General features: G+C 42.1%; 2 protein-coding genes across 4 annotated transcripts; both read left to right on the forward strand.

Moving 5' to 3' along the window:
- Positions 1–344: 344 nt before the first annotated feature.
- Positions 345–7,605, forward strand: LOC112277354 (uncharacterized). Of its 2 annotated transcripts, none has more exons than XM_090247543.1 (13): positions 345–1,911; positions 2,095–2,324; positions 2,741–3,154; positions 3,386–3,632; positions 4,096–4,181; positions 4,424–4,546; positions 4,761–4,809; positions 4,933–5,147; positions 5,315–5,383; positions 5,532–5,626; positions 5,884–5,977; positions 6,078–6,147; positions 6,334–7,605. In XM_090247543.1, exons 1-13 carry the CDS (start codon positions 1,704–1,706, stop codon positions 7,554–7,556), a joined length of 3,123 nt encoding a protein of 1,040 aa, XP_090103669.1. In that variant the 5' UTR covers positions 345–1,703; the 3' UTR covers positions 7,557–7,605. The 2 variants fall into 2 exon arrangements, with proteins under 2 accessions (XP_090103669.1, XP_090103670.1); XM_090247544.1 differs by having other exon boundaries at positions 3,389–3,632.
- Positions 7,606–11,159: 3,554 nt separating this feature from the next.
- Positions 11,160–15,983, forward strand: LOC112277149 (senescence-associated protein AAF, chloroplastic). Of its 2 annotated transcripts, none has more exons than XM_024509176.3 (11): positions 11,160–11,452; positions 11,908–12,614; positions 13,094–13,167; positions 13,353–13,429; positions 13,633–13,704; positions 13,863–13,978; positions 14,139–14,268; positions 14,617–14,685; positions 14,848–14,951; positions 15,277–15,352; positions 15,523–15,983. In XM_024509176.3, the coding sequence occupies exons 2-11, from the start codon at positions 12,292–12,294 to the stop codon at positions 15,664–15,666; spliced, it is 1,185 nt and encodes a 394-aa protein (XP_024364944.1). In that variant the 5' UTR covers positions 11,160–11,452; positions 11,908–12,291; the 3' UTR covers positions 15,667–15,983. The 2 variants fall into 2 exon arrangements, with proteins under 2 accessions (XP_024364944.1, XP_090103678.1); XM_090247552.1 differs by having other exon boundaries at positions 11,298–11,584.
- Positions 15,984–26,307: the final 10,324 nt, after the last annotated feature.

The raw sequence follows: 26,307 nt of genomic DNA on the forward strand, positions 1-26,307 counted from the left end.
TAACATTCTATGCAATTTATTTTCTGTAACACAGTTTAAAATTAGAAGCTTGAAGCTGGTGTCTCAGGTCATGCAATACTACTTAGAGCAAAGACACACAGAGCACTCAAATAGTGGTTCACCAAAAGTAATAAAAGAACAAGAAATAATACTAAAAACCCCCGAAATAGCAACCTCGTACGAAGAGCAAGGGGTCATGTCAAATGGCTAATGGGGCCGTGACTGCGCAGAAGCAAAGACTGAATCCCCGACCTGGCATTAACTTCCTTCTGCCGTGAACTCGTGGCCCAGTGGTACAGTGCCCGATCTGCACCTCTCAAGGTGGTGGTGCGTCAAGGGAGAGAGGGCCCCATGCCCGCTTTTGTCTTGCAAGGGCACCCCCGGAAGCTAACTCAATCGCAGCGCCCGGAGCTCGCAACTGGGGCGGGTCGAAATGAGAGTGCGAGCTCGCCTGTAGCGTTTGTTGGCCAGCGTTGCATCTTCTTGGGTGCTCCACAGCAAGTTCGAGTTCGCGGGAGCCGGGTTACACGGTTCGGAATCCTGCAAAGCTTGCTTTTTGTTGGCGATGACATCGTTCCGTATTCTATTTCGTGTCTTGTGAACAAGGGTGGTTTGTGGACGTACGCGGATGCGTGTGCGAGGCGAAGCACGGTAATGCTGATGTGGGTGGATTCGCGTACTCAAATTTCGCGAGGAACGGTTGAGCTGGACTAAGAGGAAACGGGACCCCGGAGGGGAGATGGTTGTTCCGGGGGATTTTGTGAGTTGGTGCGAGAAGTGACGAGGGGAGCTGGACGCGACTGATTCGCAGGCCCCACCATGAGGTTTGATCGAAGAGGAGAGAGGGCGACCTACTTTGGGAGTGCGTAAGCAGCTTGGACGCGGGCGGAGGGTGGATGTCGGTGGGGCTCGAAGGGACAGCGCCTGAGGGTGCGTGGTTTGTGCGCTGTTGTAGGGACCTTACAGGGGTGCAAATGGTGGACACAGAGTTGGCGGACCATGGTGGGGAGGCGTAGCATGGGGCTGTAGCGGCAACGATGGTAGCGCTGGGCATGCGGTTGACATTGGTGAGAGGGAGGGGGTGATGTCGATGTCGGTGTGTGGCCACACACGGCTAAACGGAACGCAGGGTTCCGGTGTTGCGAGTTGCGCGAGAAGTGGTGCGCAAGCATTTCTGGGGTGGCGTGGATTGGATGTGGCGAGCATTGGCAAGTGATATCGGGCCTGTGCACTGAGAGATTATGGAGCTATAAGTGCATCGGTGGATCCGTGGTCGTCCGTGTGGACCGCTTCGGGTGACGCTAGCGAAACAAACACAAATGAAACTCACAGTAATTGCAACGCCGGAGCCAATCCTGGGAAATGGGAGGTGTGCGTGTTCAAGGGAGGGTTAATCCACCAAGAATAGCGTTGGCGCTGCCATAGAGTGCAAGTGCGCGGTTTTCTGGACGAGTCTAGTTACGCTAAAAAGCCCCGTGCAATTCGTGTCGCGCTTTAGGTGCACCTGTGGCGAAGCATTAACGGTAGGCTGCCGGATCAGGGCGCCCTTGGGCGCCCTGCCCGGTGGCTGCAGTCCATAAGCAGATGTGCGGTAGAAGGCGGAATGAAAGTGGGCACATGCGGGCGAATGTGGGTGGGCTGTGATTCCAGCTAGCGGGCGTGGGACTGATGTAGCGAGCTCGAAGATACCAGCCTTGCCGTAGATGGCTGGTGCTCACGCACACACAGTTTCGGCGCCTTCTCTTGTCCGGTCCGGCAATGTGCTGCTGGGCAATCATGGTGGGAGCGGGCTGTCGCAGCCGATCCTATCATCGCTTGCAGCGAGGCGGTCTCAATTCGGAGGCGTGAATATGCTGGCAGGGTACCCGAGTAATGGGCTACTCAACGGGGTTTCGAATGCCGGGCTCACAGGTTGGTGGCGGAAGATTGGCTTGGCGGGGAACGCGTGTGTGTGGGTTTGGGTGCGGGATGGTGTGATTTTGGTGTGGTTGTTGTTGCGGTGCTGAAGGGTGGAGTGAAAGGGGGTGGAAGTAGCGTAGGTGCAGGTGCGCGGAGTTGGGATTGAGAGCGGATGGTGTGGTGGGCGTGTTGCAGGTATTGCTCAGAGCTTGGGCGGGAGCGTGGGTGTGAGCTCTTTGGTGACGGGGTCGAACTCGGAGTTGCTGGATCTGCAGAGAGGCAGCCTTGGGGCGTCGGAGGGGATGGCAGTGTCTGGGTTAGGCGGGATGGGGTTGCCTGCATCACCGGCGTCGATCACGTCGACGATCGGGAATTCGATGGCGAATCAGCAAGGGAGCTCGGGGCTGGCGCGAATGGAGCAGCAGGTAAGGTGGTGGCGAGGGAGAGTGGGGCGAGTTGGGGGGTGGTAGTATGCGGGGCGTGGATTGGATAGGGAGACGGGCACGCGGGCAGAGGCGAGAGCAATGGGGTGGTGTGTAAGGAGCAGGTGAGTCGGGGTTTGAAGTGTGGTGGATGGAGAGGGGCGATGGAGTGGGGAGTGGTGTGCGCATGGGGGGCGGTGTTGTGGAGGATGGTGATGGAAGATTGAGAATGGTGTGGTGGGCGGAAGCGGGAGGTGGGGATGGCGAGGTGGATGTAAGGATATGGATAGAGGGTGGGGTGTGGGGGATGGGATGGCGTTTGGGGGAATGGTGGGGGTGTGGGATGGTGGTGAGAGTGGGATTCTATTGCATTTAACAAGTGTGGTGTGACGGTGGTGGGCGTTGGGCGATGTGTGCAGGAATTGTTGGTGCATCAGCAGCAGGCGCGTTCAGGTACACCTCCGCTAGCAGCGACAACTGCGCTTTCGCAGCTGTCGCAGTCGATGCAGTCAATGCAGCAAGAGAGAGGAGTGCAAGGGTCTCAGCACGGAGGTGGCGGGCAGCAGAGCGGTGGGTTTCCGGGTCAAGTGGGTGGGAGTGGATCGCAGGTTGTGAGTGGTGGTGGCAGCCAGCAGTCGATGGTGTTAGGAGGTGGTGTGGGGCATGGGAGCAGCATGCAGGGGAAGGCGGGCGGGGTAGCGTCGCAGCAGGGGGTGTCTGGTGTGAAAGCGGATGCGCAGTACTCGGGTCATAGTTTGCAGAACCAGCAGGGGCAACAGCAATTGATGAGGCCAAAGCTGGAGGTGGAGACGGAAATGGAGCTGGATCAAAAGGTGAGGGGTGAGAATGGAAGCATTGGGGGGTCGTGTGCGATAGGATGGGAGGAGGTGGCGGGGAGTTGTGTGAGGTTGTAGGGTGCAGTCGGGGTTGTGGATAGGATGCGATGCGTGGTGTTAGAAGGGTGGCACGGGGATGTGGTGCGGAGGGATGGTGGAGACGGGGTGGGGGGTTAGAGATGGGTATGAGCGGTGCTGACGATGGGAAGTGGGGAGGAGTTGGGGCAGCAGGCAATGCAGCAATTGAGGTCCGGTAACAATGTGGGTGGCACGGCTGAGATGCAGCTGCAAGAAGCTCTGCAGAGGCAGCAGTCGAAACAGATACAGGCCCATCTGAGCGTATTGCAGCAGCAGCGAGTGCTGCAGGGGCTGTCGGAGCAGCACGTGCGCGACATGACGAGTATCCAACTGCAACAATTGCAGCAGCAACAAGTCCAGATGCAGCAGCAGCAAGCAAATCTGTTGCAGTCATCAGGTGGGCGTGCGTTCACATGGAGGCGCAGGGGGGTGGGGGTGGCGAGGATTGCGTTGAGGAATGGGGGCGTGTGGGTTAGTATTCTGACGGTCGAGTGAGGTGGTGTGGTGTGGTGTGGTGTGGTTTGTAACGGGTGCAGGGGTAAGGTGGTAGTCAATTCGTGAGCGTGGGGGAAGGGGGTCGTGGGTGAGGGAGAAGGGTGTGGGGTGTGAGGGAATGCATGTTGCGGGAGCGTGGTGTTGGGATAGGCATGGGGGAGGAGGAGTGGAATGTGTAGGAGGGGGAAGGAGTAGTTGCGTGGGATGGGCGAGGCATGGGAGCTGGGAGCGTTGACGCGTTGCATGGGTTGCGTGGTGGTGGTGGTGTTGTAATAGGAGGGTTGTGGACGTAGCGATTGGGTTGTTTGGAAGGTGGTGTGATGGTGTGCAAGGATGATAGGGGCGTTTTGGTGGATGGATGTCAGGGGCGAGGAAGCATGAAGATGTCGAGGCTGGAGTGTGCGGTCGGAGGGTTATGCAGTATCTGTATCATCAAAGGCATCGGCCTCCTGTGAGTGCGGGGTAGGAGGTTGAATGAGAGCGTGTGGGGATGGACGTGGGGTATGTAGGCGTAAGTAGGGCGACGGTGGAGGGGGTGGGCAGCGCGAGAGGGGGCGTGGTAGAGTTGAGTTGAGGTGGTTCTGAGAGAGGGAGAGGGAGGGGGTCCTGGTAGGGGGAGGGGGGAAAGTGTCTGGAGGCGGGAGCAGGGATGGAAGTGGTGAATGACGGGTGGGTGTGGGCTGAGGAGTGCAGGACAACAACATCGCGTTTTGGCGGAACTTTGTGGGGGAGTATTTTGCGGCAAATGCTCGGAAGAGGTGGTGCGTGAGCCAGTATGGGAGCGGCGGTCGTCAACCGACGGGGATTTTCCCACAGGTGGGCATTGGGAAGGCGGTAATGTGGGAGGGAGGGTTGGGAGTAGGTTGGGTGAGGATGTGAGGGATGGATGGAGGCGGCGGGGACGCATGAGTTGGGGGAGTGTGAGTAGTGCGGTGAGGGTGCTGTTGGGCGGGGGAGTTGGGAAGGGCAGTTTTGGGTGGCAAGGAAGTGGGGGTGGTTGACTGTGGTTGGTGCACTGTGGCGTTGGCAGGATGTTTGGCACTGCGAGATATGTGGAACGAATCCGGGACGAGGTTTCGGTAAGTGGCGGGGGATGTGGTGGTGGGTGACGTGGGGTGGAGGTTTTGATGCAGGGAATGTGGAGGTGGTGGTGGGGGAGATTGGGGTGGGATCTGATGGGGGCATTGCGTGGGATGGTGCAGAGACGACAGTGGAGGTGCTGCCGAGGCTGATGAAGATGAAGTTCGACAGCGGGATCCAGGAGGAGCTGCTGTTCGTGGATGTTCCGCACGAGTATCGGCAAGCATCGGGGCACATGGTGCTGAAATACGGGAAAGCAATTCAGGAGAGCGTTTTCGAGCAGCTACGCGTGGTCCGGGAAGGACAGTTGCGGATCGTGTTTTCGGCAGAGTGGAAGGTGAGTCGGCGGGGAGTGCGGCGTGGAGGAAGGCAGGGAAGTGGATAGGAAGGGTGCTTGGTGTGTGTGGTCAGTGGGGAGAAGAGGCGGTAGCGGAGTGGGGGACGGGCAGGGAGATGAAAGAGTGGTGGGAGGGGAGTGGTGATGCGGGTGGTTGGTATGTGCAGATACTGTCGTGGGAGTTTTGTGGTCGGAGCCACGAGGAGCTGCTTCCGCGAAGGCTGATCGTGCCGCAGGTACATTGTAGGTGCGGGGTGTGGCGAGGGTTGGTTGGGCGGGAGGTGGGGTGTGGGATGGGAGAAGGAGAGGAGGGAAGGGTGGGAGGGATGTAGAGGGAAAGGGGTGCGGTTGAAATGACGGGGCGGTGGATGGGGTGGTGATCAGGTGAACCAGTTGGTGCAAATATCGCAGAAGTATCAGAGCTCACAGAACGGCGGAGCAGGAGCGTCGGGTCAAGAGATGCAAACGAACTGTCATCTGTAAGTGACGTGGGGGAACGGAAGGTGGTTTGGATGGGGAGTTGGGGACATGATGGTGTTGTTGTCGAGGTAGGACAGGAGGAAAGGGGTGGAGTGGGGAGGGAGCGGTTGGAGGGACGGAAATGGGTTGGAAGTGAAGTGGGGAGAGTTGAGGGGGCGTGGAATTGGTGGAGGCGATGAGTGATGCGTGGTGGTGTGGACGCGAAGGAGTAGGCTGAGCGGGTGGGGTGGGGTGGGGTTGGGTTGGGTGATGGCAGGTTTGTGACAAGTGCGCGGCAGCTGGCGAAGAATTTGGAGCTGCCAACGGTGAACGACCTTGGGTACACGAAGCGCTACGTGCGGTGTCTGCAGGTGAGAGGGTGGGAGGATCGTGGATCGTGGATTGTGGATGGGTGCGGATGGTCGGGTTTGGACTGACGTGAGAGCACTGGGACGGCGCGTCTGTGTGCAGATATCGGAGGTGGTGAACAGCATGAAAGACCTGATAGACCACAGTCGGGACAACGGTTACGGGCCGATGGGTACGCTGTTGTGGTGCGGGATGGGATTTGATGGATTGGGTGTGGTGTGTTGGGTTGGTAGTGTGGGTGGGTGGGATGAGTGGGGAAAGCAGGAGTGAGGGTGGATTGGAAAGCGAATGGGATAGGGTAGGGTGCGGCGCGTTGTTGATATTATGCTGAGGTTGGGAAGGTTGTTTGACAATGCAGCAAGTTTGCATAAGTTTCCGCGACGAAGCGACGGCAGCAGTCGAAGCATGCTTCGGATCGCGCAAGTAAGAGCGCTTCAGGAACAGCAGCAGGAGCAGGAGCAGGAGCAGCGGGGGCAGCATGAGGAACAAGAGGAGCAGCAGGAGCAAGAGGAGGAGCAGCAGCAAGAGGAGCTGGAGCTGCAGAGCCTTTTGGCGGAGACGAATACGAGGGGGTTGAGTGGGTTACAAGAGCATTTTGAGGAGGAGAACGAAGTGGATGGGCAGGGGGCGGAGGGGCTGGAGGAAGCGATATCAGGGGGGGCAGAGGCGGACCCTCTGAGTTCGTTTTTCGAGAGCAACTCTTTGGCAGCGCTACAGACATCTCTGCAGGACAGCCTGGAGTCGGGAGGGAGCGTGGCATCCCACCAAAGCAACGGGCAGAATGGGGTAGGAGGGAGCTTACAGACGCAGCAGCACGTGCGGCAGCAGCAGTTGTCGTTGTGCAGAGGGGGAGGTGTGGGCGGGTCGGTGCAGGCATCAGGGAGCAACCTAATGAGTTCGTATGGGAATGGTTTTCCGTCGGTATCTGGCGGAGGGGTGAGTGCGTACTCACGAGGGGATTCATGTGTACAGCAAAACATGGATGGGGGGAGCGTAGTGCAGCAGCAGCAGCAAGCGCAGGGCAAGCATCACGGGAGCTCAAGTGGGGTGCATCAGCTGCTGCAAGAGATGATGATGAACCAGCAGGTGAGCCAGAACCAGGTGGCGTTGCGGCAAGGGGTGGGGGTGGGAGGTAACCCGGGGAATGGGATGGTTGGAAACTTGAGCGAGAGTTTGGGAGGGAACGTGGGGCTGAGCGGGGACATGGTGGGAGTGGGAGGCAGCAATAACGTGCACAACCTGGGGGCGATAGTGAGCAGTCAGGTGGGGATGAACCGGAACAGCGGAGAGGGTGTGGTGGGGAGCGGGAATAGCGTAGGGATTGGTGGAGTAGGCAGCAGCGGGGCTCATCCGGGTGTGGGGAGCCACAGCGCGAGAGGTATGGGGGGTGGTGCGCGGGGGAACGGGGTGGGGGGTCTGAGCGGGTTAATGGGACACATGAACGCGCACAACGCGAGGTTGAATTTGGCCGCCGCTGTGGCGCAGCAACAGCAGCAGCACAATCGGCTGCAGGAGCTGGGCGGCAGTAGCATGTTAGGAGGGCTTGGAATGGCCGGATCGTTTGGAGGGCTGTTCAACTAGAAGGTCCAGGCGAATGAGGTGGACGAGAATAAATACAGAAATTTTTAAATTTTTAATTGTACGGTGAGGAACGGATGTGTTTTGCAAAGCGGGAGTGGTAAGAGACGAGGAGTTTGGGATTGTGGGGATGGGTTGGTATGTTTTGAGGTGGTGGGGTTTGGAGTGAGTTTTGTGCGTTGGAGATGGGTTTTGGATGGGTGTGTTGATGTGAATGGTGGTGCATGTAGGAGGGAGTTTGTGATGGGGATTGATTGCGGGATGTGTTGAGGATGAGGTGCGGATTGATTGGAAGGGGAAGGCAGAGGTGATGATGTAGGGTGGATAGTGTTGTGTGGTTGTGTTGTGTATGAGTGGCGGGAAGTTGAGCGGGTGAGCATGGATGGGTTGATTGTCCTATTTGGAAGACGGTGGAATGGGGGATGGTGTGTATGAGAAATGATTGGCGGAGAGACGTGTGTGGGGAAGGTTGTGTGAAGTTGTGAGTGATGGTAGACGTAGGAAGGAGTGAAGTCTAGAGGAGGATAGTGTGATGGAACGAGAGGCTTAGCCGTGGGAGGGAGTGATAGTGTAGTTTTTTGTCAAACGACTTCGTTTTTTGACAGCTGTGCGAAATATGTGGAAGTTGATGGTATAAATTGTTGAGTTTTAGAGTCAGGAATGTTTTTGGTGTTTTTTTGTGTGGGGGTGGATGTATGAGTTATTGAGTTTTGAGATCTTAATTTTGTGGTATTTTCTATGAAGGAATCTTTGATGGGATGGTAGTTGTGTATCTGATGATTCAGTTGGTGTGTGTTATTTTTCCAGGATTGGATTAGGGTAGATGTTGTTTGTTTGGTTTGTTTTGAGGTTTTTGCATGGTTTGGTGGGACAAGTTTTCTAAGAAGAAGAGTGGATTTGTGGTGCGTGGCAAATTGTGATGGAGAAGTTTATTGATTTGGGATTGCATTTCGTGTAATATTTATGTAGAGTAAGAGTGAAATATATGTTAAGTTTTGGATATTCAGCTAGTTACAAAATTGGTAAATTTGTCATGATATTAGGAGTTATTGTCAACCATATATTTTGTGGTACATGATTGTTGAAAGTCTTGAATTACTTATTATATTCGAGGCTACTCAAAATCTCTTATGATTAACTCTTAAGTTTTGTTTGACCTAGAATTTCATGCATCTAAAGAATTGTGACTAGCTTGAAGTACGTATAATTATACATATAATTATACTTCATCCTCTTGAATATATATATGGAGAAGATTCTTTTTAAATTTAATTTTTATTATTATTGTGAAATTTAAAAGAATCACATTCATTATCATGCAGAAGAGGATCTAAAGACATGTTTGATTAAAGAAGGAATTTCGAATCAATAATAATTTAATATTGAATTATGTTAAAATTACTTTAACTTCATAATAATTATTTGTTAGTGATTAAAAGCCACATTTTTATCTTTTGATGCAAGACAATGACACTAAAAAGAGGCTTCTAATAAACATTGTTATTTTCCTTACTGATAAGTGATAGAGTACAAATCTGAACATGATAACAATTTAATACATGTGTTGATATAAAATACTCAAAGTTCTTACATCAAAATAAATAGTCATTGGTTTAGTAGCACCTACAAGTTAATGAGGCTATTTTTTTAAAAAAGCCACGATTCTAAAAAAAACTCTTTATTGTGGATCTTAAAATTTATCTTAGCTACTATAATTTTTTTTAAATAAAAAACTATTTGATGATTTTTTTTGTTTTCTCCCATTATATCAATATTACATTTAAGAAAAAAATTCATGCATTTATTTCAATTTGTCCTTGATTGTCATTAAGAATTTTATAAATTTTTGTTATATCTATTTTATTTTATTTTATTGTATTTAACTAATATTTTTAATATTAAAAAAGAAAAAATCTATAAATAGATTTAAAAAGTAATTTTAAAAATTAAAAAATATTAAATTAAATAATAATTTTTTTTAATATAATTATTTTTAAAGATATTTTTAGGATTAATGACATCATTTTGATTTGTTATTAAGTTGATATATTGTATTTTTGGATATGTTAGATTATTGAAGACTATAAAAAATATGATAAAATTATAATATTTTAAAAATTTTAATTTAAATATATTAAAAGAGATTGTAAAAGATGAAAGAAAGTGATGATATATAGCAATATATTTTGTAATTGGTATTAATATATATTAAATTTTTATTATCTTTAATGAGATGTTCTTGTCGTAGTGTCAATATTTTGACATTTTTATTTCATAAATGAAGCGATTGAACTATAAGGATTTAGTGTATGTGCTCAATATTTGTATATTTTTTTGTCTTTCATAACAATGTCTTTCATAAATAAAAATGAAGTTATAAAATAGACTAAAGCAATTTTTTATCACAAATTTAAATATATCAAGTCATATCTTTATTCTAAAAATTATAAAATGTATTAAAAAACTATCACTTATTTTTGGTGAATATTTTTAGGAATTATGATATAAATTTTTATTTTTTTTATAAAATAACCTCTCGACATGAGTCTAATGGAAATTTTAGAAAAAATATTGTTTGTGCCATATAAAATAAAGGTGCATTCCATCTCATCTTTTCCTTTGAAGACCTTAAAGCTGATTTTTCTAGGCATTAAGTTGAACTAAGCGAAACTTTTTAATTTTGACTGATTATAAGATTTAAAAAATTTGGCCTCTTACCTTAATTTATAAATACTCTAAATATAAACACTCCTTGATTATTTTTTTGCAAGACCTTACTACTTATATTAGTGGTCTAACTTGTAGACTTTTTTATCTTATTGCAGTTTGCTTTGGAAAAATTGTCTATGTATGTATGTATGTATATATATATATATACATACATAAATAATAGCTATACCATCACAACTTTGTAATTGAAGAAATCTATTTCTCTTAGATCTTGATTTTTACCAATCTCATGATTATCTATTTTCAACATAGAATGAATTTACATCTGGACAAAACTAATACAAAATTGAAAGTGGAACCACATTTTGATATCCATGAAAGAACCAAAGTTTGTTGAAATGAAGTATTTATCCGTTTTTTGTAAACATCCACGAGACATAACAATTCCTGATTTTGCATTGTAATTTTATTTAAGAGAAAGCCCATCAATAATCACCTCAAACATCAAGAACTATCCTGTAAGCACAATTAAATACTCAATAATGTAATTGATAATCAAATTGGAGAGAATAGCAATAGTTTATGGAGAATGTTGAATAGACCCATGCTATTACTAAATAGATTCATCCTTGATATGGTAATCATAATGAATGTGGTTGGTTTTTATTGGTTGCAGATTCAATAGTGGGAAATTGAATCTAGAGGTCATTATTTTTTTATTTTTTTAATTATGGGTTGGTTGATTTAAGATTCCCTTGGGTCTATTTAAGAATTCCCTAATTTATTTTATTTGTAGATGACCCAAATGGATTTTGTCAAAGAAATGGCCTGGCAGCAAGCAAGTGGAAGGCCAGTTCCATGAAGACCAAGAGCGTTGGAAATAGAGGAGACGGAAACAAAAGGTGGCCTCGCAGCGTTCATCCTACCGTCAGGCAGCGGAGTGGGCTCTCGCACTCGCACCAGATTCTGGAGCAAACGATCTCACTCATTCTGGAATCTGTGACGTGCACGTATCTCGCCGCATCAACCGACATCAAATGTTGGCGAGACAGAGACAGAGATAGACCTGCTTTCTATGCACAAAAGCCTCGAACTCCACCCGTGTGCGCACTGTGCTTGAGTTTTGTGGTCGAGGCCCCCTCTTCCTCTTCGCTGCATCATCTCGACTCATGTGCATCCGCGTGTTTCTCCCCAGCTCTATACCCCTGCCAGTGCAGTCCCAATTTTTGGTGGGTCTGTTAGGTCTCACACATATTGAATTGAGACTTAGACGTTGTTGCAAGTTGAGGTGTTGAGTGTACCAATAGAGGAAGATAGATAGCTTGAAGTGGTCCACTTCCTTGCCTCCGTTCAATTACTAGGTTTGCAATCCGCAACATGTGACATTATTGGTTGTGTTCAATTTGCATGTAATGTGTGGATTATTGGTGGACGTCACCTTGATGAGATATAGTGTTTTTTTTTTTTTTTTTTTTTTTTTCCGCTACGCACGATAGGCAGGTGTTGCTTTCGTCTGAAATCTTTAATTGTGCTGTGTTTATGGAAAATCCTGGGGATCTAACTACTTGGTGTATTTGCAAAGTTGAGTTTTTCTCCTGTAAGCGAAATTTATGAATGATTTGTGTGCGCGCAGAGAGATGTGTCTTTGTTTATGGGTTTAGCTGACGGTTGTTTCACAATGCAGGTGGAGCGGAAGAGTTTTTACGATTTCAAATAGTTGTCCAATCTGTAGGTGGGTTGGAAGTACTGGGTTTTGCGCCGCTCTGGGGTGCAGTGATCAATCAGGCAGTCTCAGGTAGTCAGCGTCATAAACCTCAAGTGACAGGTGAAACAAAAATTCTAGGGAACAAATATCCTAGGGTGTGGAATTTGCAAGATGGTTGCTAAAGCACAAAGTGCTTTTTAATTAGTTCCTCAAGTTGCGAATTGTAAGAGGTTTTATTATTGGAGGATGCTGAACTCCCATAGCTGGAACTAGGCCGGAATCCTTGGGCGTTGCTAGATTCGACATTTGCTGCCATAACCCGAACTGACAGACTTCATCTATCCCACTCGCTAGTCTGAAGAGATGTCTCTCTCGGCATCAAGCCTCCTGAGGGATGGATGCACACAAATATTACTGAGCACACGTGTAGGAAATAATGGCCACCACAGGAGTAAAAACAGAGTGTTCAAGACAGGATGCCGATGTGAAATGAAGAGCGATGTGGAAGTCGATGAGAAGATGTGTAGTGTAAGTGGGCAAAAGTCTGTGTTGTCTCAGTCCTCGAAGAAAGAATGTGGTGGACCTGCGGAAGCTGCTCGGCGCGCCGTCAACGATGCTATGTTGATGTGTGCAGCTGCGCAGAACATTGATGAACGAGCTCGCAATGATTTTCTGTTGCTTTCACGGTGCGTGTTGCTAGGATCTTTGACCATGCAATTGCCTTGGTAGTCGACTCTCGTTGCTTGCCACATGTATGAACGTTAGCAGCTGTGAGTCAAGTTATTTTTTATGGCAGTTGATGGGTTGTGGGAAAAACCCGTCGGAACTATGTCTTCAACAGTGATTGCACTTCTATGAATGTTCTACTTGCACCTGGAAATCAGTTGTAAGGTGATAGAGTACTTGTTCGGAACTCAGTGGTAAAATACCAGTAGTTAAGATGTATCTTAATCAAAAGCTTTTGTTGCTTGCAGTCCTTTGTGGATCCCCTGACAGTAAATCTGCGGATTGCGATGCTTTTCAGTTTGATAAGGCTCTCATGTAGGTTTCTGAGACTTTCGGGTTCGCAGCGACATACATCGATGATGACTAGAGCAAAGGTAGGATGGAAATGGATTATTCTGTAATGAGATTAATTGGTTTTCTCTTGTCTCAATCTGTGCAGAGAAATATTGCGACTGGACATGAGAGCTCGTGAGGGTGTTGCACTTCTGGGCTCAGGGTTTTTGAAACTTGATGGTAAGCCGCGAAATTCATCTCAGATAGGATTACTTTTGGGTCATTGTGCGCTTGGATGTTACGGCACCTACGGTGGAGCACACTGTGTTTGTTTGAAAATAAAGTTCTTCTTTTAGATACCCTAAGTGAGTGGCTTATACCGGTGAGACCTCAACTGAACCAAATCGGTGGTACGACCTTTGCAGCTCGTGCACGAGAAGACGTGCTGAAGCTGGATACTCAAGCACGCAGGGATATGTTGCGTCTTCGTCATATTGCTTTGGTCAGTTTCTGGCTGCTCTTATTTTTCCAAACAGAAGAAAATTTTACAAAAATTGGGATACTAATTTGGGTGGACCTTGATACTTCTATGCGGATATTGGTATAGAATTAGTTCTATATGTGATGTGCAGCGTACGAAGTTATGCAGTTGGTGTTGATTTTTACTGAAGTATAGCTAATCATAATTTCCTTTCATTTGAGCAGGGGTTGACGGAGACTGCTTCTATGGAACTAAGTAGTGCTGCTGAGGAACATTGGAGTGACGGAGCTCTGGATGTAAGCCTTCTTTATTAGGCAATAAAAAAGATGGAATTTCCTTTATATTTCAGTAGATATGGATAGTTAGCGTACAATTTCTGCTACTACGTCTTGATCACTTCTCGCTGCCTCTTCTGTGCTTGTTATGACGATATTCTGTTTTTTTACCGTTACAGGCGGATTTGCGCCTGGCAGACTTACGAGCTCGTCGTCGAGCTATGGAAGACCTCTACGCTGCTGTGCTGGTAGTCAAGAATGTTCACGATGCTCTGGTCAGCACGTTGAAAACTAGGTCAGTTTTGCAAATTGGCGACGATTTTTCTTTGCATGGATTCTTAACTTCTTGACGAGCTTAGAAAATCATGTTGTATGTAAGTAGACATGGTTTTCAAGGTTTCAATTTGCAGTTATAGAAACAAGTGACGTCATCTTGTTCTTGATTAAATGTGCAGGTCAAATAAGCCTTCACAGGTAGATGCTAGTAAGGATAACGCAGAAAGGGGTGCAGCAGAAGATAATCAAGGATTTAGAAGCTACCTGCGAAACATCGATCCGATGGCAGAAGGACTAGTAGCATTTCAGGTCAGACAGCTTTTCAGATTAAACATGCCTTAATTAGTCGGTTTACAACAGTTGGTTGCATTCGTGCTTGTTAGTTGTATCGTTGAAGTTAAGGTATGAACCAGCATGCACACTAAACACAACGGACATAAGTGCAGGGTGATTTGACTTCTTGGTTTCAGGATTTCTCTTTTCAGAATCTTGTCTTGTATGTTATTGCGCCATATTTTCTAATTAAATATACCTCGGTACATACTATTCTGAGATCTTTTATGGGGAAAAGAAACTGCAGTTTGCACTTGTTGCTCTTAGAGAAATAAGTAGAAAAAGAAATGTATTTTTGAGAAAATTCGAGTGGGATTGCTGTAGGATGCATACTGGAAGATGGCGTCAGCGTTTGTTGAGGCAGAGGGCATGGAGTGCACTGACCCAGATGAGGTCTGTGGCCAACTAGAACGCTGTTCTTCACCATCTTACACTTTTATCAGTCTGAAGCCGAAACACTTTAAATTACTATGTAACTTGTGTGCAAGTTTTGTTTTGCAAAGTACGCCAATGAGTTTGAGGAACAATATGTTAAGTTTTTTGACGTAAATGCAGTTAGAGTTTATCGTGGCTGCGTTGCTAGACATGGAGGAGGTTGACGGTGGAAGTGGGGCGTTGTTAGTGACTGAAATTGCAAGCTCTCCTGATGTAGCTACTCGGTAAGTTCACATTTCCCTATCAAAATGAAACCGCTTGGAAATGAATGACATTTCCTTTGCTCTTCGTGGTTCTTAAGAGAATCGTTCAAATCGTCGTAAATTTGAAAATGATGTAGACAATTGTAACTTCTTGGCGGAAGTGATCCATCGTACAGTTTTTGTACATTTAGAAATACCTTACGGAAGGGTTAGATTTTGCGCACAGTTGAGAAAGTGCCCGCTGAATATCGTTCACTGTGTACTTTGTATCCATCCGCTACACGTGTCATGCCCTTTTCTGGTTTTGCATGAGCTAGTTTTGAACAAGAGCTCGTGGGATGTGCAGCCTTGCATTGGCAGATGCACTAGCTGATGCACCATCGTTATGGACGCTTGGGAATGCAGGCATGGGCGCACTTCAGGTATCATTTTACTTTGATGGTTATGTGCAAGACCTATGGATTACCAAGTGCACAGATTTAAGCGGTTCAAGCACAAATAATGAATTGTTGCCTTGATATACCCTATGTGAGCGTCAAATATGAATCGTTAGTTATATTTTCTGAGCTCTAAAATTGAGTGCATTCCACAGAGGTTGTCGATGGACTCCAACCCGACGGTGGCAGCAGCTGCGACCAAGGCTATCAATGAACTTAAGTCGCAGTGGAGACAACAGGACCAATTAATTTTCCCCTACCGGCAGAAAGATGAAGATGAACCAGAAATGGGGTTGTGAATTGGGGGTTTGCAACAACAAATTCGCTGTATCAAGAGGATTCAGTACACATGTTTTCTTTGATTTCTTCTGTAACTCACGCGGTCAAGTCTTAGTAACATATTGTGATATATCGGAGCCAATTGGTTCCACTCATATAGATTTCAGCATGTACATTAGTGGCGAATGTTTGTGCTACCAGAAATGGCTTCTAAGCATCTGCAAAAGCCTTCAGTGGTGGGTTGCGAATCTTTTGTGTATACGTAGTGGGAGATGCTAAACACATGTTAGTGTCCTGATGCGTTTCAGTAAAGGCATATTATGCCGACTAAATTGGATGTTCCTGGAGTCTGGATTTGAATCTCTGTAGCTAATGCCTGGCTTGATCTCGAACCCTCTCCAGTATTTCTGTATAGTAATGATTTTGAGGTATTGAAAGAAGACCCTGAGATTCAAGGTACGAGTACTATTGCTAGCTGTGAAGCTGATTGCTCTGATAACATCTCACTTGCAGCAAGGACATTCCTAATTAGTATTTCTAAAGGAATTCCTTTCATGCAAGACAATAACACATTCAAAATAAAAGATGATGGAACTTCCACTGCAAACAAAGCCGATTTTATAGCTTGATCGATTTGTGATAAGGTGGTCTTAGGAATAGACCGTTCTAACAAAGTAAAAAATAAAACTTAAAAATGAAGAGAAAAGTGATAAACAAAACAAAGAAAACACCCAAGAGAAAGGCACAAGTTTTATTAGGTTTGGCAATTTGCTTATATTTTTAGTTGCACTAGATTTCTAGATTTGTTTGTTTGTTTGTTTGTTTTATTTTGTTTTGTTTTGTTTTGTTTTTTTTTTTTTCAATTAATTATTGTTAGAAAAGAGAGTTCTATTAGTTCTATAGGTTTGAAAAAGAATAAAGAAATTACAAACTTACCCATGCCATATAAAGTCCAAATAAAATTTTCTTTTTGAAAGCAATACCTTCTTATACCCTTATAGAAGAGCTATTCTTTGACTTTACTTGTTGATTAGCCAACAAGACTGCTATATAGAAGGACAATTATTATGAGTATTTTATTTAAGACCTTGTATAATATAGTCTCTATATTAATTATGCTCCACAAAAAAATATGTGGGTAGAGTACTACTATCTAAGAGTATTTTAATTGCTAAATAATTCTCTTTGATATCTTTAGAGAATATTCCACCTTTTTCTTTTAGTAAAATTTCATTCCTCACAAAAGAAATTAAATGCAAAATAGCACCCTTTTTGAGAGAAAATTTGAATTCTATTTTGACCTATTAATAGTGCTTTATCTCTTGCATTTGAAGTAAGCACTCTTCACTCCAACTTCTATTTGTTTGGAAGACCTCATGCTCCAAATGTTGTAGCAATAATTCAAATACATATCATTGTTACGGACATATGCATATAAGCCAATAATTACATGTATAAATAGATAGAAGTAGGTAAAAGTAGATAAAAGTAAGTTAATTCTATAGTATTTGGTATGAAAGCTTCCTAAAAGCTTTATAGATGTTGCTTTGACTTTATAGGTGTCTTTAATTGACTTTTTGGGATTATAAACGTAGTCAACAAGTTGGCCATGTGCCACACATGTTGTTAGCTTGAAGACCAAGGTAACTATATGGCCCACACGTAGAAAAACTTGCCTTGTAAGTCAAGGCATGTGTCCTACAAAGTCAACACATATTGGAGGTCCTATAGAACGTCGCCACGTAGCCCCTAGTTAGATAGTATATATAAAGACATGAGTGAAGCCTTCTTCACTCTTGTCAATTTCTTTCTTGCTTCCAGTCTAGTTTTAAGGGTCTCTAGTTTTTTTGTCTTTTGGCAATAGCCATTTCAGTTTCTTTTTTAATATATATATCAAATTATTTCTATTTTATCATCTTTCTTTGAAAAAAGTCTCACTTGTTTATTTGTCTTTATTATATTCTTGTTTTTGACAGATTGACAAGAGTACACCTACAATATCAGAGCTTTGTCTAATTTTGATTAAGAGTGGATTACCTCTTTTTCTTGATAAGATACAAGCATATTAGAAGTTGCGGATTACCCTCTTCTAAACTGATATTGTCCTTAGTATTTTCTTTGTTTTCAAGTCCTCTCTTCTATTTGTCTTGAGCGATATTAGACATCTTCTCTTTTTTAAGTGTTATTATGGCAGAACTTGCTGAAATGAAGAGTGCAATGGCATAAATATAAGAGCAATTGAGGGAGTTAATGCTTGCAATGCATCAACTCAATTTACCACCACAAGGAGCAACAAGATTGGCAGGAAGTGAAGATATAGAAATGATTGGAGCTGCTTTAACATCTGTACCAAATCATGACCCTTTTCCTATGATGGAACGTCCTTCCATTGTTAGAGAACGAAGTATTATCCCACCCGAGAAATTTGATGGCACCAGATCTAAGTTTCGAGGATTTATCAATCAAGTGTAACTTGTGATTGAACTTCAATCCCAAAGCTATTCAATTCCAAGATCGCAAGTTAGATTCATTGGTACGCTTCTTTTAAGTTCAGCACTATTGTGGTTTTCATCTTTTCTTGAACGATAAGATCCAATATTAGATAATTTAGAGGCTTTTTTAGCGGAGTTTTGATCCATGTATGGAAAAAATGATGTAATTCATGTTGCAACCAATAAGATCCATATTTTACGACAAGATAATTGATCAGTAACATTATATTCTTGAGAATTTTGACAACTCGCAATTGATATCAAGTGGGATGATGCTGCACTTATTAGTCAATTTCTCTACGGATTATAATGTGAGATAAAAAAATTAATGCTCAACTTATCTGATCCTCAAACATTGAGTCAAGCAATTGACTTTGCTGTGAAGTGCAACAATCACCTTTTTGAATTTCGATCTAAGAACCGTAGAAGTGGACCTCAATGTTACTATATTTCAATGGTACCACCAACATCTCTTCAACACATACATTTGGAAGTAGAGGATATGCAAATTGATGTAGTATGTTTCAAATCTCTTACTGAGTAAGAAAAGACTCGTCATTGTTAAGAAAGATTGTGCTTATATTGTGGAAGACCTAAGCACAATGCTCAACATTATCCAAAGAAGTGACGCAACTATAAAATGAGGAGTACGGTGATCAAAGAAGATAGCATGTCTGAAAACAAATTTGTCCAGCTATAATAGGGACCATGCCACTGGAACCTTGTACAACGCCTAGTGAAGGTCCTATCCTCTCCTTAGAACCCTCTCCATGTTTTACGATAAATATTATTCTACGACCTAAACATCTCAAAGCCTCTACCTTGCTAGATTCAGAAGCCTCAACATATTTTTTAGATGAAAAATTTACTAAAAGACATAGCATATTTTAGTAAAGAAAACTAAATCTGTTCATGTAGAAGTCGTAGATGGTCGTCTGTTGTCTTCAAGAGATGTTACTCATAAAACCCTTCCTATAGAAATAGCAACTAATGGTCATAGTAGCTTTATAATATTTAATATCATTAGATCTCTTTTTAATCCAATCATTTTAGGTTTATCATGGCTAAAAAAATATAACCCTAAAATAGATTGGACTTCTCGTAGTCTTGACTTTTTTGAAAGTATAACTAAGAGTATAGTTAATCAAGTAGAAAGTCCTAAGTCTAATATAATTAAACCTATATTTGTAGGTACAAGTGCTTTCTTGTATGCTGCAAAAGAAGGATCACCTTATGTCATTTATGCCACACTTGTTTCTATTGGTGGAAAGACTTCAAGTGGTATTCGAAGCCAATATCAAGATTTTCAAGATGTATTTGAGAAAAAGAATGCGGATACTCTTCTAGAACATCGTTCTTATGACTGCTCAATTGACCTTCAAGAAGGAGTACAACCACCATTTGGACCAATCTACAATTTATCTCAAAATGAGTTAGCTGAACTCAAGGAGTATATTGAAGAGAATTTGGCCAAGAACTTCATACATCATTCCAAATCTCCAACAGAAGCTCCAATTTTATTTGTGAAGAAAAAAGATAGATCATTGCGGATGTGTGTTGATTATTGAGGATTCAACAAAATCACTATAAAAAAAAAGTACCCACTACCTTTGATATTTGGACTTCTTCATCAGTTGAATCAAGTTAAGTTCCATACAAAAATAGATCTATAGGGAGCAAATAATTTGGTACGCATCAAAGAAGGAAATGAATGGAAGACTGCATTTCGAATAAGGTATGGATATTTTGAATACAACGTCATGCATTTTGGACTTACAAATGTATCAACAGCATTCCAACATCTAATGAATAATATCTTTCGAGAGTTTTTAGATGATTTTGTTGTTTATTATCTAAACGACATCTTAATCTATTCTAAGAACTCAGAAGAACATGAACTTCATGTTTGCCAAGTATTACAAAAACTAAGAGATGTAGGACTCTATGCCAAGATAGAAAAGTGTATATTTTACACTATTCAAATCGACTTCTTAAGATACATCATTTCAAATGATGGATTTATGATGGATCCTAAGAAAGTTTAAATTATTATGGATTGGAAGATCTCAAAAACGGTAAGAGATGTCCAATGCTTTTTGGAATTTGCCAACTACTATCAGATCTTCATCAAATACTTCTCTCAAGTTGCAGCTCCACTTATACATTTGACTTGCAAATACAAACTTCAATGGAAACAAGAAGTAGAAGTAGCATTTGAAGCTTTGAAGACACCCTTTGTTTCTGCACCAATCTTGTATTATATCAATTTTTTTAAACCATTTTTTATAGAAACAGATGTATTAGACTTTGCTTTGAAGCCGTATTGTCACAAATGGAAATAGATGATAAACTTCACCCAATAGCTTTTCATTCCAGAAAATTTTCAGCAGTTGATATTAACTACAAGATCCTCGACAAAGAACTTCTTACAATTGTGGATTCGTTTCAAGAATGGTGCCATTATCTACGAGGTCCTTCTAGCCCAGTCATAGTGTATACGGATCACAAGAACCTTGAATATTTTATGTCAGTACATGTTTTGAATCGTCGCCAAGCTCGTTGGAGTATGTCTTTGTCAAGATTCGAATTCAAGATCACTTATCAACCAGGAAAATAATTAGGTTTGTCAGATGCACTCTTTAGATGATCTTATCTTGCATCAAAGGAAAGAGATGCTGTTTTTGATCAACAACGAATAATTCTCTTAAAGCCAGAGCATCTTCATCTTCGAGCAATGAAATCAACACTAACTGTTGATTCAACTTTCATTAAGTAAGTTCAGTTAAGTATGTCTTCTGATTCTCTTATTCGTGATATGAAGAGAAATCCTTCAAAGTCTCATGATACTTTCAAGTTTGAATTCAAGAAGAATCTACTATATTTTGAGGGACGCCTATATGTTCAAGAAGGTGAAGCTTGACTACATGTTCTTCAAGCTCGTCATGACTTTCTAGCAGTTCGATATTTTGGATATAATAAAACTTTGGAACTAATATCTATGGACTTTTGGTGGCCACAAATGTGGAAAGCAGTCAAAGATTTTGTACAATCTTGTGATATTTGCTCAAGATCAAAAAGTCCTCGTCATCGACCTTATAGACTTCTTCAGCCATTATCCATTCCAAAACAAATATGATCTTCTATTTCTATGGATTTCATCATAGATCTTCCAATCTCAGGTTCTTATGACTCTATATTCGTGATAGTAGATCGTTTTACCAAGATGGCACATTTTGTACCATGTACAAAATCTATCACAGGTGAAGAAATAGCTAAGCTCTTTCTTAACAATATCTATCGCTATAATGGATTATCCAAGGATATTATATCAGATAGGGGAACTCAATTTGTATCAAGATTTTAATAGAATCTTTTCAAGATTCTAAAAGTAGATATAAAACTATCTTCGATATTCCATCCTCAAAGTGATGGACAAATAGAGTATGTTAATCAAGTTTTGGAGCAGTCTTTAAGATGTACCCTTAACTACTAACAAGATGATTGGACAATTCTTTTGCCATTGGTAGAATTTGCTTACAATAACACGGTACATTCTTCTATAAAACAAACACCTTTCTTTGCTAATTATGGTTATCATCCATGACTTGATACTTTTGACTTTTCAAAAGTTAATAATCCTACTGCAAAAGATTTGGCAATTCATTTATCAGAGCTACATGCAATGATGAAGGTGTAGTTAAAAGAAGCTCAAGAATAACAAAAGGTCAATGCGGATGTCTATCAAAAGGAACAACCACTATTTCACATGGGTGATAAGGTATGGTTACTTTGTCGTAATATCAAGACCACTCGTCTTTGTGACAAGTTGGACTATCGAAGGCTTGGACGATTTTCTATTTCTGCTTAAATCTATCCAGTTGCATATCGTTTACATCTATCAGAGTCAATAAAAATCCATCCAATATTCCACGTGTCTCTTCTTCAACCATACAAGACAATGGACATATCAAGAAGAAGACAAGCTACACCTCTTCCTATAGAAGTGGACAATAATGAAGATTTTGAAGTGGAAGAAGTCTTAGATTCAAGGTGGCGGGGAAATAAATTAGAATATCTTGTCGATTGGCATGGATATGATATTAATGAATGCACATGGGAGCTAATAAAGAATCTTATAAATACAGCAAAGGCGGTGAAGGCTTTTCATCAATGACATCCATCAAAATCAAGATCAAAACCTTCCTTACAAAAGAAACAAGATCTAGACAAGATAACATTCTACTTTCAATCTTTGTTTGTAGCTTCTTTGTAGTTGTAACGCTCAGAAAATGGAGAACCAACAACCAGCGGATTCAACTCAAGAGCCTTCATTTGCTAATCTGCTAGACGAGATATTACGATTTTCACAACCTTTGAGACGATGCAATCAAAATTAAGATCTTTAAGAATGACATGTTCTTCATCAAATAGATGGCAAAATACAACGCATTTGGTATTACAACCTTAGAAGGGACTCTTGATGTTTGGTGATTTTACTAGAGATAGGAACAATTCTTGATGGTATTTGAAATGTTTTATTCGAAGGAAGTTATGAAGGCCTCAAGAATGATCAAATAATTAGGTGGTCTTCCCACTTTGGTATCAAAGACATGAACTCCAAAGAAAGATAATCTCAATATACTCTTGTGTCACTCCAAAATACTTAGAAATCACTCAAAGGTGATAATATATTGAACTCGAATGGCTATTGCCACAGATTAGAAAACATGACGACTCTTGAAAGTAGGCTAGAAATAAGAAAAGAGTTGACAAGGGTGAAGAAGGCTTTATTCTTATCTGTATATATACTATCTAACTAAAGGCTACGTGGCAACATTCTATAAGACTTCTAATATGTGTTGACTTTGTAGGACACTTGCCTTGACTTACAAGGCAAATTTTTCTACGTGTAGGCCACATAGTTAGCTTGGTCTTCAAGCTAATAACATGTGTGGCACATGGCTAACTTGTTGACCACGTTTCTAATCCAAAAAGTCAATTAAGGACACCTATAAAGTCAAAGCAGCATCTATGAAGCTTCTAAAAAGCTTCTATACCAAATACTATAGAATTAACTTATTTTTCTCTACTTTTACTTACTTCTACTTATTTATATATGTAATTACTAGCTTACATGAGTAGGTCTATGATATTTCTCCCCCTTCTAGGGACGAGTTCTATGAGGAGCAGTCATCATATGTTGAGGAAATCTATGATGTGATAAATTGTATTCACTACATACTCTATTCTTTGTTCTCTTTGAAGATGATTGATAGGGCCTCTCAACCATCGATAGTCTCCCATACCAGTGCAGGAAGACCACCTAGTTATTTGATCATTGTTGAGGCCTTCATAACTTCCTTCGAATAAAACATTTCAAACACCATGAGGAGTTGTTCCTACGTCTAGTAAAATCACCAAACATTGGGAGTCCCTTCTAAGGTTGTGATACCAAATGCGTTGTATTTTGCCATCTATTTGATGAAGAACATGTCATTCTTAAAGATCTTTATTTTGATTGCATCGTCTCAAAGGTTGTGAAAATTGTAATGTCTCGTCCGGTAGATCAGCAAATGAAGGCTCTTGAGTCGAATCCACTGGTTGTTGGTTCACCATTTCCTGAGCGTCACAACTACAAAGAAGCTACAAACAAGGATTGAAAGTAGAATGTTATCTTGTCTAGATCTTGTTTCTTTTATAAAAAAGGTTTTCATCTTGATTTTGATGGATGTCATTGATGAAAAGCCTTCACTGCCTTTGCTGTATTTACAAGATTCTTTACTAGCTCCCATGTGCATTCATTAATATCATATCCATGCCAATCGACAAGATATTCTAATTTATTTTCCTGCCACCTTGAATCTAAGACTTCTTCCACTTCAAACTCTTCATTATTGTCCACTTCTATAGGAGGAGGTGTAGCTTGTCTTCTTCTTGGTATGTCCATTGTCTTGTATGGTTCAAGAAGAGTCATGTGGAATATTGGATGGATTTTTATTGACTCTGATAGATGGAAACGATATGCAACTGGATAGATTTAAGTAAAAATAGAAAATCATCCAAGCCTTCGATAGTCCAACTTGTCACAAAGACGAGTGGTCTTGATATTGCGATGAAGTAACCATACCTTATTGCCCATTTGGAATGGTGGTTGTTCCTTTCGATAGACATCCGCATTTATCTTTTTTTGATCTTAAGTTTCTTTTAATTACGCCTTTATTGTTGCATGTATATAACAACCGATTTGCCATATGTTTTGCCATAAGATAATCAACTTTTGAGAAATCAAACATGTCAAGTCATGGATGATAATCATAATTGGTAAAAAAAGGTATTTATTCTGTAGAAGAATGCATCGTATTATTATAAGCAAATTTTGGCAATGGTAGAAGAGTTGTCCAATTATCTTGCTGATTGTTGATGGGACATCTTAAATATTGCTCAAAGACTTAGTTTACATGCTCTCTTTATCTGTTAGTTTGAAGATGAAAAGCCAAAGATAGTTTTATATCTACTTGTAAAATCTTAAAAAGGGTTCTCCAAAATCTTGATATAAATTGAGTTCCCCTATCTTATATAATATCCTTTGGTAACCCATGATAGCGATAGATATTGTGAATAAAAACTTAGTTGTTTCTTCACCCGTGATGGATTTTGTACATGGCACAAAATGTGCCATCTTGGTGAAGCAATCTACTATTATAAATATAGAGTCATAAGAACCTAAGCTTGGATGATTTGTGATGAAGTCCATAGAAACAAAAGATCATGGTTGTTCTGGAATGGATAATGGCTAAAAAAGTCCAAAAGCTCGATGATGAGGAGTTTTTGATGTTGAGCAAACATTACATGATTGTACAAAATCTTTGATTGCCTTCTACATTTGAGGCCACCAAAAATCCCTAGATATCAGCTCCAAAGTCTTATTGTATCCAAAATATCCTTCTGCTGGAAAGTCATGACGAGCTTGAAGAACACGTAAATATGCTTCTCCTTTTAGAATATATAGGCATCCTTCGAAATAGAGTAGGTTGTTCTTGAATTCGAATTTAGAGGGATCATGAGATTTAGAAGAATTATTCTTGATATCATGAACAATAAGGTCTAAAGTCATACTTAATTGGACTTGCTTGAGAAAAGTTAAATCAACAGTCAATGTTGATTTTATTGCTCGAAGATGAAATTGCTCCGACTTCAAGAGAACCATTCTTTGTTGTTCAAAAGCTACATCTCTTTCTTTGGGTATAAGATCAGAATGTCTAGACAAGGCATCAGACAAACCTTGTTGTTTTCTTGGTCGATAAGTGATGATGAACTTGAATCTTCATAAAGATATTATCCAACGAGCTTGATGACGATTTAATATGCATACTGACATAAAATACTCAAGGTTCTTATGATCCGTGTATACGGTGATTGGACTTAAGGTGCCTTCTAGATAATGATGCCATTCTTGAAATGAATCCATAATTGCAAGAAGCTCTTTATTATGGATTTCATAGTTAATCTCGGCTACTAAAAATTTCCTAGAACAAAAAGCTATTGGATGGAGCTTGTCATCTGCTCCCATTTGTGACAAAACGGCACCCAAGGCAAAGTCTGATGCATCTATTTCTATAAAAAATACCTTGGAGAAGTCGATGCAATATAAGATTGGTACAGAAGTAAATTTCTTTTTTAAAGCATTAAAGGCTACTTCAGCTTCTTAACTCCACTTAAATTTGTCTTTACAAGTCAAACGCGTAAGTAGAGCTGCAACTTGAGAAAATTTCTTGATGAAGATTCGATAGTAATTTACAAAGCCCAAAAAGCATTACACATCTTGTACTGTTCTTGGAATCTTCCAATCTATGATAGTCTGGACCTTCTTGGGATCCATCATCAGGCCTTCGTTAAAAATGTTGTATTCTAAAAAATCAACTTGAATAGTGTGGAATACACACTTTTCTAACTTGGCATATAGTCCTGTATCTCTTAGTTTTTGTAACACATGATGAACATAGAGTTCATGTTCTTTTGTATTCTTAGAGTAGATTAAAATGTCGTCTAAATAAAAATGACAAAATCATCTAAAAATTCACAAAAAACATCATTCATAAGATGTTGAAAAGCAGTTGGTGTGTTTGTGAGTCCAAACGGCATGACATTATATTCAAAATATCCATACCT

This window comes from Physcomitrium patens, chromosome 25 (assembly GCF_059467195.1).
Source record: "Physcomitrium patens ecotype Gransden chromosome 25, ASM5946719v1, whole genome shotgun sequence".
Taxonomy (NCBI): Eukaryota; Viridiplantae; Streptophyta; class Bryopsida; order Funariales; family Funariaceae; genus Physcomitrium; species Physcomitrium patens.